The sequence below is a fragment of the Meleagris gallopavo genome, chromosome 3, assembly GCF_000146605.3.
Source record: "Meleagris gallopavo isolate NT-WF06-2002-E0010 breed Aviagen turkey brand Nicholas breeding stock chromosome 3, Turkey_5.1, whole genome shotgun sequence".
In the NCBI taxonomy this organism is placed as follows: domain Eukaryota; kingdom Metazoa; phylum Chordata; class Aves; order Galliformes; family Phasianidae; genus Meleagris; species Meleagris gallopavo.
Window position 1 is genome coordinate 79145492 of NC_015013.2, and position 19864 is coordinate 79165355.

General features: G+C 39.5%; 1 protein-coding gene across 5 annotated transcripts in view; it reads right to left on the bottom strand.

Moving 5' to 3' along the window:
- TRPS1 (transcriptional repressor GATA binding 1) overlaps positions 1-17506 on the bottom strand; it is a 173550-nt gene extending 156044 nt beyond the window's left edge. The window contains exons 1-2 of one of the 5 annotated variants that reach the window (XM_010709244.3): positions 17087-17506; positions 13114-14042 (exon numbers count right to left, since the gene is read on the bottom strand). In XM_010709244.3, coding sequence (XP_010707546.1) covers positions 13114-14042; positions 17087-17102 — 945 coding nt within the window. In that variant the 5' untranslated portion in view covers positions 17103-17506. Of the gene's footprint in view, positions 1-13113; positions 14043-17072 lie in introns of all 5 variants that reach the window. The other 4 variants (XM_010709243.3, XM_010709245.3, XM_003205243.4 and 1 more) reach the window with 4 other exon arrangements.
- Between the last annotated feature and the right edge of the window lie 2358 nt (positions 17507-19864).

The following is a 19864-nucleotide window of genomic DNA, read 5'->3' on the forward strand; positions in this document are numbered from 1 at the left end:
AAAAAAAAAAGAGCAATAAATTCATAAGCCTATAAATTAAACAAGGACACCATCATTTGCATTTGTGTGCTTGCACTAACATAATGTCATACTCTCATGTATTTAGCATCTGCTGATGAAGATTATGTTTTGCACAGCTGAATTCCACATGAATACTAAGCACTTGGAGAAACTGGGGCACAAATCTGGAACACGATCTGAATTCAGATTTCTCCAAGAGAAGGAGACCTCCTTCACTAATTCACTAAGTCATGTTATTGACAGAAGATGCAACAGTCAGCTCCCAAATTTCTGTACTCTTTACAGAAGGCTTAGCTGAGAGTTTCTATCAGGTGTGGAACAAAAGTATGAGTTCTCAGTCTTTTTCTTTCAATACTCCTACATGTTTTTATGACATTCATGCTTAAATGCCCACGAGAATTGCATCCTAAACATGAGCAAACAAAAACTGAATTTAAAAGAGTGAAGTCATTCTGTTTGGGTCAGAGCATGACCAATCCTTCTAAAAAACATTTCTGTAAGAGTATCCAGTATCTGCCAGCATGCCTTTAAACAAAGCTATAGTGACTGATGTCTGAAATGAAAGGTGGTTTTTTCAAAGATTACTCAGTGCAGACATTCTCCAAGGAAATCTTCTCATACACAGAGCCCAATTTAGTTAAACAAGGATGGAAAAGATACACTAGAAAAATGGCATGTGGACAAAGAAAAAACTTACCACACCCAAGTCTATGACATCACTAATTAAAAAATAAGATAGGTCTACTTAACTACTCTCATGATCTCTGAGCAAAACGGTCTGCAGGAAGGAAGCAAAGCTTGCAGAGTTTACACTGCTGTGCTGCATGTTCTCAGAGCAGGCAGGCCTGCCCTTCCCAGGAGTGCACCACACCTGCCCCGTGACATCAGGGGAGATTTGCTGCTCCCATACAACTGCTTTGGAGGCCAAAAAACAATCTCCTGGCCAGTGTCACCACTGCTCTATTCATTTTCCTGAACAGCCAGCAATGTACAGCATTCAGAAAATAATTTCTCTTCACACCCAAAATCCACAGTCAACTACTCCTTTGCCATCAGCCAGACTACGCTGCTCTATCGAGGACACAGCTGGAAGCTTCCATGTACCACAATCTCAACTTTTCTACTCAAGAGATGCCTTAAAGGCAAAATAAAATTTCTATACAATTTCCACAAAGGGTTAGATTTTCATCCTCCCAATCAGTAAGTGTATTACTACATTTCTGCAGGATTCAGTTGTGATGCATTACGCAAATGGTGTAGTTATTTTTCTTCTCATCCTCAACAGCTGTGCCACAAGGAAAGCATGTGATCACCGCTCATTCGGTATCACACCATACGGAAAGACTCAGACATACAGAGCATGAAATGTAAACATTTTTAAATGCATGTAGTATAAATGCCTTTTAGCCATTTAGCTCAGAAAATAAGACGCTATTCTTTGTATCCCATCAGAACTGAACACCAGAATAGTGAGTCAGTCAGCTGCTGAACTGTGGTATAATAAGCTGCTATGCAGCCTCTGATTCACTTTTTTTTAATAAAGAAAGCACAATTCCCATATGTTGGTTAAAGCTTTTTCTTAAATAAACTGAAAATTGCTTTCTGTTTGTTTAGGAAACATATCTTAATAGGCAATTGAGAGCTGGAAAGCCCAATAGCTAGAATGTGACTGCAATAATATTTTTACTTAAACTAGGGCTCCAACTTCTGATAACAAGTCATGAATTTGATTTTGAAAATGTTCTGTGGAACATTTGCACTGCAGAAGTTATCTTGTTTTATTCATTGTATGCCTAAAAAGAACTAGAGACAAAACCATACTGAGCCTGAATCACTGACAAAAGTGGAATTTGGGCTTGCTCCATACTACTCCGGCACTTGAGGTCTCTATCCACCACACTGTTTCAACGTTCAAAGTCTCAATGTTATTGAAAGACAACTTAAAGAATGCACGGCAAACAGACAATAACAGCAGTTCTCTGTGTGACTGCTTTAGTTGCAAGGTGATCTGGTTTTGCTCATTTAGTTAGTTATACATATGTTTGTTTGATGCACGCATAGAAAACTGGCTAAAATGCTTTACCTTAGGTGGTATTCTAATGAGTAAATGCATTCATTACTCTCAGTTGTCCATTCACAGAGCCTACAGATAACAAATGTATTTACAGACAATCAGTAGACATCAGCTGGAAACTGTGACTGACAATAATCCCTGCTGCTGCTCATTGCTAATTACTTATATTTATGAATGCTAGAAAAATAATCATCAGTGCAGCATTTTGTACAATGGACTGTAAATTATGGCATTCTTGTAGCTTCTGGTAATCCTGCTTAGTGGCCGACGTAGGAGATTTGTGTCCTTTGCTAATACATCCTTCTCTTCACCAGAAGAGGATAAAACTGAACAAAGTACTCACATACTATTCCGGTTTAGCCACTGCAACAGCAGAGGGGAACAACACACTTTTCACAGCAGTAGAATGTAACTGATAACCAGTTATTGGGCTGGCATTTCTGTGACTACTCTGCCACAATTCAAAATAATGTGTCCTAGGAGAAGAGCATGTACGTGAAAGGCAACACAGAGTCATTAACATTATTACACTCAAAATACATTTTTCATGAATAACAAAACCTACTTAAAGCTTTCTTGGGGGTCATCAGGTAAAAAGATGAAAAGAAACTGGCTCCCACATAATGAGTTGGAAGAAGCACTTGACAGTGATGGTATGAACAGAAGCTGTTTCAGCTTTTAGCCAGCCAAATCTGGATGAAGCCTACACTTTTGCCGAACTGTGAATTCATGCATTCTGTTCAAGTCTTGGCTTGGCTTTCAGACTTTTCAGTTACGTGAGTACGGGCACCAAACTCCTTCACTGGGCATGGAGCTATCCTTAATCTCCTGCTTCCTCTGGTCTTACCCAGAAAGAGGAAAAATGAATGAGAGAGAAAGACGAAGGGGGAAATGAAATATGTATGTTTACTTTATAATTCAATATTCACATTTGTATGTGATATCAGAAGTGATTACACTTAGTATTTACTTTCATATTTTATTCTGATTCCAGCAAAACCTAGTCACCTGCTTTGCCCTCACAACTCTATTTTTTTGACTAGACACTTCTCCCCAAAATAAAGCAGAAGAAACCAAACAAAAGCAATACCAAAATTCCCCAAAGTGCCAGCTCACATAGTTTTAAGAGTCACAAATGCAGGCAGAACTTGCCCTGGAAACATAAGACCACCTTCCAAACAGAGAAGAGTCATAATTTGGATTTTAGAGGGAATCTTAATATACAACGTATCTATAAGGGCAGGGGAGGGCTGGTTAGTTCTTTCCTTCACTGTCACTTTCTTGTGAGATCTTGAGATTATCGTTTACCCTGTAGCACCCCAATTATTGGAATATAGTAGGCATTATTATGTCACACAGATAAAAGGGGCTATGTAAGATAGGTTTTCCATTATTGCGTTTGAGATGGTTGCACTGATATTCTTCCAAAATTGTTCTTCAAGGTCGTTAATTCCCAGTTGGGAATTAAACTGAAATACATTTCACAAAAGCACTCCCTGAAACTCAAAACTCCTAACTGTTCAATTCATCTATTAATGTGGAAAACTATAAAATTCCAAAAGTTTGAGATTAGATTTACTGCAAGGATTAAAGCTTGTGTGTTCATACAATTAAGCTATCTCCTCACGTACCACGCATATTTCTAAAAAAAGCCAGAAAGAAAACACAATAATTGACAATATTTCAAAACATATTTTCTACAACATGTTGGCAAGTACTTCAACAACAGTATAATTGCACTATATGTTTCCAACAGATATGGCTGTATTACCTTAATTATACAGACCAAAAACTATGATTTCATGGAATTGATAGCTTTGGGCACGGAAAAGTATTTTCACTTTTGCCTTTTTTAAAAATGTTGCTTCATATTTGATCTGACCTTGATCCAAATGCTACCCTCTCTTTTCTCCCACCTCCTTTTTGAAGTTCAGTCCTGAAGTTTACTATGTCAAGGGAGTTTAAAAATATTTTTCTGTTTACAGACAATAAAATAAAAAATATCAAGACAACACTGGTCAGCTCCTGTAAACATGGTTTATGAGGAAAATACCACCAGGAGAAACTAGGAAAGCAGAGGCTTATATCCACACAGGAGATTCAACCATAAGACTTACTTGTGCAGGAAAAGCTGTCTCTGACCCCCGGAATCTGCTGCAAATGATTAGAAACCAGAGCAACCATCTGCACTGGAACAGCAAATGATAACAAATCATCTTTTTTGATTACCTGGCTTACCTCTTTGGTTAATGAGGTGAAAGGCTCAAGATCCCTTACCAATCTCCTGAGCCATCCAGTCTGCCTTTGCCAATTACTCTTAATCTTCTAATCCCAAAATATTTTCTAATGTTCTTGTTTATGCATTTGCTTTGTGCAATACAGCATCCAGAACATTTTAACCATCCCACATTTATGAAGTTCTTCATGTTATGCAGGCCAGAACAGATTCCTGGCTTTCATGCAAGTTTGTGTAACACCACCCAGCTTTCTAACCTCCAACATGGAAAACTCGCTCACTCTCATTCTCTCTCTCTGCATGTAAAATGGGATAATCTTCAGAGCACATCCACTCAAAAACTATTTACCATACTGCGATTAATTTATCTTTAGATAGAACTATGTTGCATAAGTGAGGCAAAGACTCAGGGCAAACTTCTAGCTTTCTGAGCTATTCCTATTTACCAAAACAAGAAAGTATAGTATTGGGTCACACTCAAGGGAGGTCAACTCCTTCAAGGTAGGTAAGAGTGGGACAAGGGGAAATGGTTTTGAGATGAGGGAGGGAAGATCTGGGTTGGATGTCGGGGGGGGAGAGGGTTCTTTGCGGAGAGGGTGGTGGGATACTGGAGTGGTTTGCCCGGGGGGGTTGTGGATGGCCCATTCCTGGAGGTAGACAGGCCAGGTTGGATGGGACCCTGGGCAACCTGGTCTGGTATTAAATGTGGAGGTCGGTGGCCCTACCTGTGGCAGAAGGATTGGAGATTCATGATCCTTGAGGTCCCTTCCAACCCAAGCCATTCTGTGATTCTGTGAGGTGATTGTTACCCTATATTCTGCCCTGATGAGGCTCCAACTGGTACCATGTCCAGGAGGGGAGACTCCAGCACGAGAAAGATGAGGAGCTATTAGAGCAGGCTCAGAAGATGATCACAGAACTCGAGTATCCATCTTATATAGAAAAGTTCAGGAAGTTGGGCTTGTTCAGCCTGGAGAAAAGAAGGCTCTGAGGAAACCTCACTGCAGCCTTCCAGAATCCAAGGGAATGTGTATGCAGGAGGGGGACAAAATTTTTACATGGTCTGACAGCAACAGGACAAGTGGGAATGGCTTTAAAGTAAGAGGGGAAATTTAAGTTAGACATTTGGAAGACATTTTTTATCCAAAGGGTGGTGAGATGCTGGCACAGCTGCCCAGAGGAGCTGTGGATGCCCCATCCCTGAAGGCGTTCAAGGCCAGGCTAGATCGGGCGCTAGGCAGCCTGAGCTGGTGGGTGGCAGCCCTGCCATGGCAGGAAGGTTGGAACTTGATGATCTTTAAGGTCCCTTCCAACCCAAGACATTCTATGATTCATTTAAAATCAGTATTTTCTTCTCAATATCTAGTCTGATGCCATTAAAGCCAGTATTGCTTTTTGATATTAGACTTTTAAGTTGCAGATCAGGATATTTTTGCAACAAAGATTGTATAAGAACAGTAATAGAACTTAAATTAAGGTCAGAAAATCAGATGTATAAGAGCAATAAAGGAACACTAAATCAAGACTTTAATTTACTAACCAGTACTAGCAGACTAACAACTAGCAAATAACAGAAACCACCACTTCGTTTATTCTCTCTGAATAGATAGAAGGACCAGAAAGTTCTCTGGCTACTGCAAATTCACACAGCCTCTCAAACTTGGAGGCTAACTTAGACTGATTTACACCAGAAAAAAAAACTAGATACTTCCCTTTTTTTCCCCACAACTTTAATTTTTAGCTCTCATTTCTGTGAGTGACTTTAGCAGTTTGTATATCTAAATATCTCTATGACTACTGCTAGTCTCACCAACTTTCTTCATTAGCCAGTTTTCAGCACTACCAGATATTCCTGGCATAAAAATTAATATTAATACACACACAACTTTGCTTTGAAGGCTGTGATTACTGTGATTATACATTGCATCAGCTGTTCTAAGGAAACTGCCCATCTGAATGCTCATTTGAAGGCAGACTACTTCCAACTGAAAGAAGTACATCTCTGTCACAGAGCTAGTGAATACACACAAGTACATACGTATAAATGTACAAACATTTGCTTTACCACTACCTACTTCTCCACCTGTCACCATTTCTTAAACCACGTGTGTGTGTGGTTTAAGAAAGCTCGCTGACTCTTGGGTTTAGGAGGTTATGAGTCAAGGTGCAAGGCAGTCTCCAAGCCTATCATGACGCAGAAGGGAGACTCAAACAGATATGCACATTTGCAGGTACAACACTCATATCTTCTCCAGAGAGAGTTCTCAGTGCTATGGCCTATTCTAGCACTGCCTGCAAGATTATTCCAAGAAATGCAAACATGTAATATACAACAACAGTTGGTCATTTTGTTTACATACTCCAGATTCATGGACAATTCAGCTAAAGTTGATAAGACCAACAACATAAAACTTGAATATATTTCTTTATGCATGTGCATGAGCAAAAAGAATTCCCCAGAAATGTCTTCATTTACATCAAACAGTTATGTATCCGTGGCATCTTAAAGAAAGTCCATTTGAAGACAAAACTGAACTAGAAGGATTACTAGTTACCAATAGTAACTAGTTACTATTAAGTTACTAATAAGTGAACTTAATGCCCTCTGTCTGGATTTTCACCACATCTCTAAGACTCGGTCTGTCAAACCCGCTATAAAAGCAGAGAAAACCTTAAACGTGAGAAGTGGTGTTGATTACACCTGTACCTCTAACTTTTTTAGTCTTACCTTCACAGCTTCACATTTAATCAAACTGCTAACGTAAGAGCAGAGGATAAAAAACAGAAACTATTAGTAATAAAACCACTGGTTCTCATTCATCTGAATCCTAGTTAGGCCAGACTTTAATTCTAAGCTGTTTTAATAGTCACACACTTACTTCTAATGTAAGAATAGAAAAGGTGCTGGATTTGATATATTAAACTCCAGAACAGTAAATATCATATACGTGTAACTTTGTGTGTGCACATGAAGTTCACCATGTATTTATAAAGAACTCAATATAACGAACTTTATATTCCATGCACTGGCACTTCTGCCACTTTGTAGGATGCTGAGCAGCCTGGCAGGTGAACATCCAGACATTCTCTCGGTAGCTATGAAAATCCTGGAAAAATTGTTACCACAGTTATATAGGACACAGGATCAGGCTGAGTAGTATGAGACAACTCTTATACTATCAGATATCTAGAATTTGAAAAAAATTGCCACCAATCTCTTATTAGTAAGTGAGACAGCAATTAGCCAATGTAATGCACTCTTTATTTTTTCCCCCCCTCAGGGTTCACAATGAGGAAATTTTTGGATAATTTTTATTAATTCACAGCTTTTCTGAATTTTCTCTTGTCTTATAAGGCATAAGCATGCTTGTATCTAAAATCATGAAACAATCAAAGTCAGAGGGCTGGGTACAAAACAAACACTTCTTAGTATTCTCAGACTGAGCGTCAGAGGAGGGAAACGTGACAACAGGCTTGAGAAGCAGAGCCACTCTGAGCAGGAAGCTCTCAGAGGCAGTGCACAATGTGAAGCTGCCTAGAGTCATACATAAGAAATGCTGAGCACTGCAGTATGCCTTTACTCACGGCTTCAGGAATACACTTCCCCCTTGGGATAACCCATCTGAAATCCTCACCTGAATGCAGACGTTTCTGCCCTTTCTCTGAGGGACACTGTTTTCTTTTAAAACATATCAGGAAATGGGGTCATGGTCCCTTTTATACAATAGCCTAATGGCTTGAACACTTGTTCAGGAAACAGGAAAAGTAGGCTCCTTTCCTTGCTCTGTCAGAGGGCATTCAAGCCCACTTCTTCCTCAGTGGACAATGTCCTCCCCTTTGCTATAAGCCATGTGGAAGACAGCACTCTCTAGCCTTTCTGTTGGAAGCTGTTCTCACTCACTACTCATAACAAAACCTAGGGATGGAAAAAAAAGACTCCTGCCTACTGGCTAGCAACTTGCCTGTCTCCAGACCATTCCACACTTGACATTAGAGAGTCATAAAGATCAAACACAGACAACTTAATCACACAACAGCAAAGCAATGCTCTTCAGCATGATAGCTGTTAACTTAGTCAGCTGAATTATACTTTGAGTCTTTAGATCTGGCCTGAAGTTCACTGCTTTAGGCACGTACACAAAGCCATCTGTGGGCTAAAATATTCAGCAAGATTCTAGTTGCCTACTTATCAATTAAGTAAATGTGAAGAAAAGGTAGCAAGAGCCACTGAACTGACTGCAAATATGAGGGATGCTCTGAAAGTAACACCTCCTATTTCATTATGCTGGCCAATGTCATAAGAGGTGGATGTTGTTGGTATGAAAATAGAGGCTGAACCTTCCCACCAATATTCATTTTGTTGCCGTGTGACATGACAGCAGGGAAACAGGCTGACAAAACAGCATCTGACATAGAAGCGTGTATGAAGCAAAGATAACCAAATTCTTCCATGCAGAATGGCACCCACTGACTTCCATAAATGCTTGCTGAACATTTATGGAGACCAAATAGGGAATGTAAGCACAATGAGGTGGTAGGTGGTGTGTTTCAATATTGGTGACAATAACATGAAAGACAAGCCATGCTTCAGATAGCCATGCACAGCTGTCACACCACAAAATGAAGAGCAACTCAACCAGCTCATGTGAACAAATGAAGTGATTACAATCAAGGAACTATGTATGGAGCTGAATGTTGGCTTCAATGTGTTGCAAATGATGGTGGCAACATTGGAATATCATTTGTGCCAGCTGGATCTTACAAATGCTCACAGTAACAAAAAGGTATGCAACTTGGTTGGGACTTACTGAACTAATACAAGGCTGAAGGTGAAAATTTCCTGGATCACATCATCATCAGTGATGAAATGTGATGTCACCACTATGAGCCACAGTTAAAAAGGCAGTCCAAGAATTGGCAACATGCGAATTCCCCATTAAAAAAAAAGTACAAGGCACAACCCTCAACAGGTACAGTGATGTGCACTGTCTTGGGACAGTAATAGGGTGATCCTTCTGGATTTCCTAGAACCCAGACAAACCATCAACTCTGACTGTTACATCATGACACTGGCTAAGCAAAAGGTTAAAACATCCAGAGTCAGGCCAGAGAACAACACGTTTCTCTTGCAACATAATAACGCTCGGCCCCATCCTAGTTTGAAGACAGTGGCGCACACCGGCAATTCTGGCTGGACCACCCTACCACACCCAATGTACAGTCTGGATTTGGCACTTCATGACTTCCATCTGTTTGGGCCAATGAAATATGGACAGCATGGCCAATATTTTCCTAGCAACTACTCTGTCAGAGTAGCTGTGAAACAGTGGTCACCTCTACTGGTGCAGGTATTTATGAGCATGGCATGCATGCTCTTGTTCCCTGCTAAAGAAAATTCACAGCTAATGGTACTAACTATGTTGAAAAACAGTGTCTATAGCTGCAAAACTGCTCTATCAAGTAATGAGAGTGTGGTCTTCATATGTGTTGTAGTTTCCATGGAAATAAATAGGAAGCATTACTTTCAGAGTAACCTACGCATTATTCTGACAACAACAGTAAAGCTTTGAAAACACATCTTTCTGGGAATTCAGACATGTGCTAGCAAATGTTTTCTAAAATCTATACAGGAAAGTAAGTCAATCTTCCAGAAAACAGCTCAGTGAATTTACGCAGTCCTATTCAATTTATTATAACTTAATGAAATAAAAGCCTGTAAGGAAGAAAATGGGTGCAATATATACAAGAAAATTTCAAACCTAAATCACATCTTCAGAGAAGACAATGGAATTTTGTTTGATTAAATATTCAAACCAAACACAAGTCTTCACAATAGTAAAGCCAGAAATCTTGGATTATTTACATGGTTCCCAACTAAATCCTCTTTACGTATTACAAAACACAATCCCAATATTTTTGTAGCTAGATGTGATGTGAAGCCAAATGTGTATCTGCACTGTTTCACTGACTACACTACAAAAAAAACTATAAAACCTGTATTCAATGCCTTAGGGGGAGGTCGTTCTATTTTTCTTTAAAAAAAAAAAAAGTTTCTACAATAGATTTTACTTCTGTGCTCTAAAACCAAAAGTATTTTTAGCAAGGAGACACCTCCCTCACATCCCCACCTACAGATATTACATGTTGGTTTGTTCTGCATTCAGATATTTTTTTCTTCACTTTTGTTATGAATGCAAACTACAATGCACAAGAGCACACCTCACTAATGCAAATCTTCATATATGGTGGTCTCCAGCCGACGCTGTGAGCCAGATCAAAGTTACTCATCTTCATCCCCTGACTTTGGCACCCAGCTCCCTGGTCTGAGACCATAAATCTATCAATACCTTCCACCCCAGCTACAACGGAACAGTTTGTTAAGGGCAAAAGGATCAATAAATCAGACCTTAAGTTTAGTCCACTACTATTTCAAGTTAACTACAAAGAGATTATTTCCCTTTAGCCTCATACCTATACAAATTTAGATTATTTGGGTTCAATTCCCTCGCTTAGTGCAGGAGTTTGAAACAGTTTTAACAGCAGCTCCAAGCACTGCAATTTTTCACTGCTACAGGAGATGCCAGACATTCAGATGCCTGAGAAAAAACCCCTCCAAAATGGACATAGTAGCAACATAAACACATGTGGGTGCAAAAGGGATTTTCAAATGTTCTTTTACTGTGTTTATGAATCTCACAAAGCTGCTCTGTATCGAGAGTGGGGGAGGAGAAAGCATAAAAATATTAATCAGTTACTTATCTTCTGACATGTTCTGGATCAACATCTGGTGCATGTGCAAGTGATGAAGTATGGCATTTGGCACAAAAGCTTATTTAATCTTCTCTTCCCAAATTGGGCAGGGAAAATTAGCACTCTTAAAAATTAAGTTTCCAGATCCATTTTTTTTTTTCTTTAAAATAAATTGCCAACACTGTATAGGCTGTCTGCTCTATTTTGGAAAATGTTTTTTGTCTGAGAAAAGACTGATCTTAAGTAGATTATCTACGGGCTGTTTCCTACCGCTTTTTGTCTTCCTTGCAGTATCTAACTGCCAGGGTTTAGTAGACAAGTATAGTCTAGGTTCAGCTGTTTTATTTCTACTTCTATCAGCTCAAACCGAGATAGCTCTCACATCTGTTTTATTTCTGAAAGCACTGCATAGGAAAAGTGTCCAGCTCATTCTAATCAAGCATAAACTTTCCTATAAATAACTAAGGACCTAACGAAACAATTGTTTGGAGGAAATGAAAGTGTGTTTAGAAACTCAAATTCCTCTACACTGTATGCCTGAGCTGTTCCAGTTAGAATGTCTTCCTGACAGCATGGATCAGCTGCTTTAAGATGCTGTCCCCGGAGTCAGCAAACTGAAACTATAGCAGGAAATCCAGGTATTAACATCATACTACTTGCTAATTATAAAACATCATTTCACATTCTGACATTATTCACTTCTAACCTCTTCAACTAAATCACGTATTTGCTTTCTAATCAGTTTGACAGGAGAGAGTGTCTGACACAAGACAGAGAGGTGATCTTTTAATAAGACAGCAGTTCAAAGATTGCAGCTTTTAGGCATAATAACAACCTTAGTTTGATTTGCTGCTCCACAAAGAAGTTGTAGTTTCTGAAAAAAGAGCAGAAGTTTAAATCATTTTAAAAGCTTCAAGTTCCTGTTTCGACTTCTTAGTTGAAGTTAGATATTAACCATCTTAACCTGGTTTGCCAAATTTCTTTCTTATAGTTTGAGCCTCTGCAAGCATTATTAAATGTCTTCTACCTTCTGTAAGTTCTTTTAAACACAACTTAGTGTTCTGTCCGCTGAGTGCTACGAGGTCAGACATCACATCCTATGAAAACATGCTCTTGGAATTAGATGGACATTTGAACTCATTTTGTATGCAAATCTTAGCACTGATTTTTTTCTTAAAATCTGAACCTTGCTCCCAGAGTACTGAGGTACTCTACAACATCTCTCTGCATCTCAGCACAGTCGTGGGAGGATAAAGAAAAAAAAATAAAGGCAGCACCAAAGACTTTTCTCTACTAATTACACATTAACTGATAAGGAACTAGTAGAAACTCCAAGAAAAAAAAAATTCTGACTCCACTTCTTTATGGTAAAAATACGATTTCTTTTTTACAGCACTATCTGAAATGCAGTATTTTCACTGCTCCAGTTACATGAGAAAATGACTGAGGCATGCCTTCTAAAGTGAAGGACATCATGCATTGCTGTTACTCTTAAAAACGTTTTAAATACCCATTGTGTATCCTGTTTATCTGGCACAAGACAACTACAACATCGCCAAGACTTGTCTTTTTTTTTTTAATCTTAATAAAGAACCAATAAGCCAAATCTTGACTCCCAGCAGCTGATAATTTAGGATTATATTTTTAATTTCCAGCTGCTGTCTTTCGTCTATCTGGTTGTTATTATTCATTATTATTCACTATTTTCTTTCAACGACAGTCAATCCTTCAGATATGATTACTAACATAGCAATCTGCCTGCTTGCTGAGTATGATCTTTTACTATTGATTATCAGAATGACAAAATTTTACAATGAAATATCACCAATCAAAAGGCCAACTGCTCCTCCACTGCACAAGATGCTAAGCAGACCTGCAGCAATTCTGGCTAAAGCAGACCCAAATGGTTCATAAGGCTTAAGCAGGTTACATAAAATACTTTAACTGCGTAGGTAGGAGAGGCTCTGCAAACAGTTGACTTTGCAGCTGAGAAGGAAGTTAGCAGAAGCGAGGAGACTGGTAAAATACAAACCTGCACATCATAAGTCCCGTTTAATAAGACAGGCCTCTGGGAATTGATGTCCTGCAGTACCCCTGAAAGCACAGTGCGGTTGACTTTCTGGAAGTCTTTGGAGTGGCTGAATTGCACCATGTTGTGGAGAGCCAAAATTTTAGTGTCGAGCTCAGCATCCTGCCTGGTGCGGTTGTGCAGTCCTAGGTGGTACTTGCGGAAGTGTTTGATGAGATCTGTGGGGTCGTTCCCGTAGTAACCATACCCACAGATGTTGCATTTGAAGTCCTGAAGCTCTGGAGACAGAGGCGCCGTATCTGGGTTATCATTTACCAACAAATCTGCTTTAGATTTGTTCAGCCTTAAACCCCCATCTGAAGGCACTTGTGGGTTTTTTGAGGCCATGGGGACCGGGCTTGAGCCTTGGCCATCAGTTTGACCACTTTGCGCTTGCGTCGTTTCATCTGAAGCTTTTGGCGACATCTGATGCTCCTCATTTGTCTGTGCTGCATCTCCTGACGGGGCACAGACCACATCTTGGGTGTCATCTGCATCTGATTTCTGAGGAGACTTCAAGGGCTCACAGATTCCCCCAACAGCTGGAGATGAGAAAGCCAGCATATTTCTGTCTGTCACCTCATCATGAGGGAAGGATGGAACATTTCCTCCCTTATTGTGGCTTTCATAATTGAAGCCAGCCTTTTCACTCAGCACTGAGCTTTTCAAGTCCTTTTTAATGCTGGAAGATGGCTCTTGGACATGCGTGCAAAGCTCCTCCTTGTTATTCAACTCTGCCGCATCAGGCTGGTCAGTGTTTTCTTGCATCTGCTCTGTGGAAAATTCTTTTTTCCTTCCAGACTCTTCACTTTCAGTACCTGTAGACTCAAGGGTCTGTACCTCACCTTCACTAGCAACGTTTCTTAGAGGGGGGTTCTTTTTCCGGACCATATCTACCACAGAGAGACAAAAAAAAAGAAAAAGGAAAAAAAAAAAAGAAAAAACAACCTATAGAATTATTCAAGATACACAACAGGTCTGACACTTCTTAAAGCATTCTTAGCTATACAGATACATCAGATTTTCAGAGAAGTTTTGTCAAATAGGCTTTTAGTCTACATAGTAAACTGGAACTTTGCATTTAAAAAAATGGTCACATGAGACTGAACTCAACTAAGAGAACTTTAAACACTATGAAAACACTTCCATCACTGTGAGTGAATTATGTCTTTCATTTATGTTTTCTGACACTAACAGTCCAGCAGAATTAACATTAAATAAATATTTCCTTTAAAACACGTTTTAAAAACTAAGATAAAAAATAAGCCTTCGTAGACTAATGCCCATATACTGTTCAAGCACATGTAACATAGCTTACCAAAAAATACACCTAGGAGACATAGTCAGGAGCACTGAAGTTATAAAGGAAACAGATTTAGGAGAGAAGCAACTTTGAGGTTTCAGAGAAAGTATTTTTCCTAAGCAGGTATCAGTTTCTCTATAGCAAAAGCTTGCCCTTGTTCTGCCCATAAACTTCAGACAGGATTATATGGATATTCAAGAGTCAGGCCCCACAGTCCATTATTCATATAATTAGTTCTATTTGCCAAACAAAGAGAAACTAACTTTATTAGGAAGCCCGCTGTCAATAAAATTTTATAGGCCTGGACCCAGACATTTGACATGGCTGTGCTGCAGCGCAGGGATCTACCCAGAGAACACCTGGAACCCACATGGATCCCATCACGCCAGCCCCTCTGCTCAGCCCCACTTTTCAGACAAGGCCACCGCTGCTGACTGTGCAGGCACGCCTGCAGCATCCACTTAGCAGAGCTCAGAGAGGACGGCAATGAGGAGCGGAGAGAAGGAAGCAGCCTGCCACCAGTGAATGAGCTGCTAGCTGGACAGGGGATACTGTGGGACACAAATAACCAGAACACACCAGGTAGTAAGCCAAATTCCTGATGCGCTACAGATCTTCACCTTCCCCAGCCTACTTAGAAAAAGAAATTATCTAAAACTTCCCTTCACTCTCCACTGCATGGTTCTGGATTTTATATTCACCACCAGCAGCTTTGATCCATTTGTGTTCACATGCTAGCTATGGGCAGAAGACAGATGTGCTACAACTTTTTCCATGCTCTTATCTTTGCCAATGCTGTATACAATGATGGATGCCTCTCCTTGCTAAATTGCGTGTGGTCCAGTGGCAGGAACCTGCAGAACCACACACAAGATGCAAGCTGCAGACTGAAGCCCCAACCCCATTCCCAGGACCTCTGCCACTGGGCACGTGTGGAGGCAGTATATATGTATGTATGTATGCATGCATGCATGTATTTATAGCTCTGTGAAGGGAGGACCACCTGGTGATTCTAGGAGCAACACTGATGCACTCCAAACGGTGCTAAATTCAGACCTTTGAAAGCTGAGGATGACCTTCTCAAAACAGTACTTTGAGAAGTACGCTGGGGACAGAGGTTAAAAATAAAAGAACAGGCGTCTGTACATCCTCTTATTTACATCTGCTCCACATGAAAGGGCACTGCATGTTACGTCGATAAAAACAGACAACTTCTTAAGGGAAGTGTTCAACTTGTCTCTTGGGCTGGCTCTGTTGTCTTTGTGGTTGAGCCGATCCACAGGCAGCATGGGCTGCAGTGAGACGGCTTTCACACGGAATGCCAGCTTTTATTACAGAAATCTTGACACTCCGTGTGGTCCTAATAGGTTTCTTAAATGCCCACTGTGATTCCTCATTGTAGGAGGCACACATGCTTTGGAAGCCAAGCGCCTCCTCTTTAACATCAACCACACCTACCAGGATATGTGCACACTGAATTTCACTGTTTTTTTCCCCAATAACTTTTGAACCATGAAGTCACTCAGAACTAAGAGAAAAGAAGGATTTCCTGCTGTGGTAAGAGAACTATTACACTACAGACTCAGCCTACTACAACAACATACGCACATATATAATTCTAGGTATAAAGATAGTCCTTTTAGCACTGCTGCTTCTCTGCAGGAATCCATGAATGCTCTTGGTTGACACACACTAAAAATACTGGTGGGCATCTCTGGTAGATGTTCATCTAAGCCTGTATCTTTCATCTTGGAACCTGGCTGCATGGCTCAAACTGTTTCTAAAATAACTACTGGTTAAATGCATTTCATGGCAGTTAGAGGACAGAAAGAGGAGCCTGGACTGTGAGCAGTGAAGAAAAATCAGAAATCAAGAAAGTAAACATTGTAGCTGTTACCTCAGTCAAAATTAAACAAGACTGAATGCAATGTTTTAAAATGTTTTTGTTATAGATATTTTTGGCAGATAAGGAAAGTTTAGAGATTTTGCTATCTTCATGGCAACTCAGAGAATAGAGTCAGAGAGGACAGAAAAAAAATCCCTATAAAGCAGAGAAAAGAAAAACCTGGACCGTACACAGTCTAACTAGACAGAACTCCAGATTTAGATACTTTAGCTCAAATTTTCCTTACATATCCGTATGCTTGTGCATTAATGGAGGAGGGGAAAAAAAATTGCCTTGTGGAACACTTTCATGCAGTATTCTACGCTCGGGGAGTGAAAAAGAAGACAACAACATTGATTTAAACATCAAAACTTTCTGAATTTCAACCGAAAAGGATTTTCTCCCCTTTTTACTTTTCATTTCTGAAAAATCTTCTGACACTTATTTGCTTGATATCCACTCAGAGGGACAGTAAAAAAAAAAAAGACAGTATTTTTTAGTCGCTGAAATTCTACCACTATCGTTTTTCAGAGACATATTATGTAAATAAAACTACATCTGTAGTACTGCTAAATTGAAGAAACCATCCCCTAGCAAGTAATAAGTTACATACAGAAAGAATATAGCCACTCCGAAATTATTATTTCTAAGACAAATAACAGATTGCACAATGTTTTATTGTGTGCCAAGAATGTTTTCAGTTAACAATTTCACTTGAAAAAATGGATCACATACTTGTAAAATCATACCCAGCATTGACTTCATAAGGCATGTGGCTTTAGAGTGCTTTTTACAATTATTAATTCTATTAGTCAACTAGCAGGCAGGCTAATGCAATTGTCTTAGAAGATGCACGGAAGACACAGAAGACATTTTGAGAGCTGATCTGTATATCTGCAAAACAAAACAAAAAAAAAAGGTTTTCCTTCCTAAGTTATGTATTCAAAATAAGCTTTTTATTTACAAACATTGTTATGCCTATTGTACATTTACATGCATCTATTAGTGGGCACTATGCAAATAGTGTCTGTTGTCTACTTCCCTTAAGCATGAGAAATACCATAGCTGTCTTCTCCTTTAGACAGTCTCTCTCTCTCTCTCTCTCTTTCTCTCTCTCTCTCTCACACACACACACACACACACACACGCAGACACAGACACACACAAGAGAAAGCAAAGCAAAAAACTCTTAGATGTAAAGTCCACCAAAAGTTTAAAATGAGCTGTAAGTAAGTTTTGAAAATCAGCTGGAAAAATGCTGTAGAAAAGTGTCTTGAAAATTCACATATATCAGCAGGTATTTATTGTAAAGGGACTGGGTTAAAAGGAAGTGAAAATGGCATACAAATAACGTTCCAGTCCAGGTTCTGCTGTCAGCAATTGCAAGTTATCACCTGCTGGCTGCCTACAGCTCCAGTTGCAATGAATTTAGCGGTATTAATTTAGTTGCCAATGGGTAACCAGCCACATCTCAAAAATGGCACCACAATAACAAACGAAAGTCTTGGCCATTTAGTAGAGGCCAAGTGCTGAGCAGACACTAGGACAGAACTGCCTTAACTACATGCAAATGGTCATGTTTCCAAAATGAAAGGAAAAAAAAAAAAAAACCAAAACCACTAAGCTTGATGTAAATGAAAAGGTGTTTTGAACTATGCAAGCTTTGTGTATGGCCCAGGCTGCAGAACTCATCCATAATCCAGGGGTTAGCACCTTATTTTCCTTACACTGAAATTATCCTTTAAACCATGTGGGTTTGTTTTACCTGATATGACCACCCTCAACTATTTTCAAGTTGAACTAACAGCTACATACAGTTTCCCTCAAAACCAGGCAAGGCTACTCTGCCCAATTCCTGTATTTAACAGAGATTTTTCTGTTTTGCAGTCACATCAGTTCGTACCTGGAAGCAGAAGGTAGAATCCTCTACTGAAATCAGTTTCTAACTCACAATAATGAATTACCATAGTGACTAGTGCATTTGTTTCAAAAAAGGAAAGCAAAAAAGCAAATTCTGAAAAGCAACAGTTTCTTATGGGTGGTGAATACAAAAGCTAATTATCTGCTGATCATCAGCTCTCTCAGTGGGTCACTGCTGCTACTCTTTACTTTTACTGAACGTGATGACTTGTCCTCAAAGCCTTTTGAAACATCATGGCTGTTGCCTTCTGCTCGCTCAGCAGGTTTAGGTCAAGTCTTAGTCATATTCTCTTTTTAACAGAATTTATGAAGAGGTCTGAATCTCGTGATACATCGCTGAATAATATCTGTATAAGTCTACAAACAGCAAACTCAGTCAAGGGCCTAAAAAGACTGTGATGTTATCCATCAATATGCTGCAGCATCAAGTTAAATGAAAATACACATTTATATTCAACAGACTCAAGTAGGGCCTCTTTGTTCAGGTATAGTAAAATTAATACTTTTACACTCATATATATTACACACCCCCACACGCATATATAATACACATCCAGCGCTTACACATCCATCATTTTGCCAGAATAATGCAGCAAAAAATCATTAACTCTCAGTGTCTCAGCTTAATATATGTCTAATACTTACCTATCTCACAGGAGTGTTGTGAGGCTTAATTAATTAGTGACTGTAAAGCACTTTGTGATCCTCTAATGAAAGGTGCTACATAGCACAAAGTATTATTAAAATCATTAGGACCACAAAAAAGCCCTGTGGAATTCTAGCCTACACTGTCTGTTGGGGTTAGGAGTGATCTTATTATTAAAAGGAGACCGTCAAGCTAATTTTCATAATTTTTTCAAGATCTTTCATCCCCCTTTGCTGTTGTGATAGCATGTTAGTAGCTAGAAATTTAATCTTATCATCTTAATAACATACACTCATGTAGTTTGTTACTGCAGGGCTAAAGAAGAGAACAGGGCTTTTGGCACTCATCTGGCTTTCCCTTTTAAGAAAAAAAAAAAATTGAGAGACGTATTTTGACACCTTCCCACACTCCACCCCACCAGGACAGCTGATCATGTGAGACTGCAGGATGCTCAACAGAGCTGCATGGGAAAATACTGCTGTGGTTTTAATTTCTCTTTTTTTTTTTTTACCTTCTAGAAAAAGAAAAAAGAAAAAAGATAAAAAACAAAACCCAGCTTATTACACATAAATATGCTACAAAGACTGTCTGCAGTGCTTTATATAAAAAAAAAACCTTTCAGCATTCAAAGCATCTGCTTCTATCCCGCACATAAAGACCTAACCCGTCTGGAGCCCGTACCTTACACCCTTTTCCCCACTCTCTCCACAACAGAGCAGCTGTAAGGAGCAAAGGCTCCGAAGCCAGAAATGTCATGTCCTAAGAGAGAACTTCTGTGTGTTACCAGCGGGGGTGCAGCACTCCGTGCAGCCCTTGGCGCAACCAGAAAGCCAACGAGACCATCAGAATAGCCCCAAGTTCAAAGGCTTCGGACTTTTCTAATTAAAGCATTTTCAAAATTAATAATCAACACCATCTGTAAATACACTGGATAATCCAGGTGAAATTCTCCAGTGTTGTC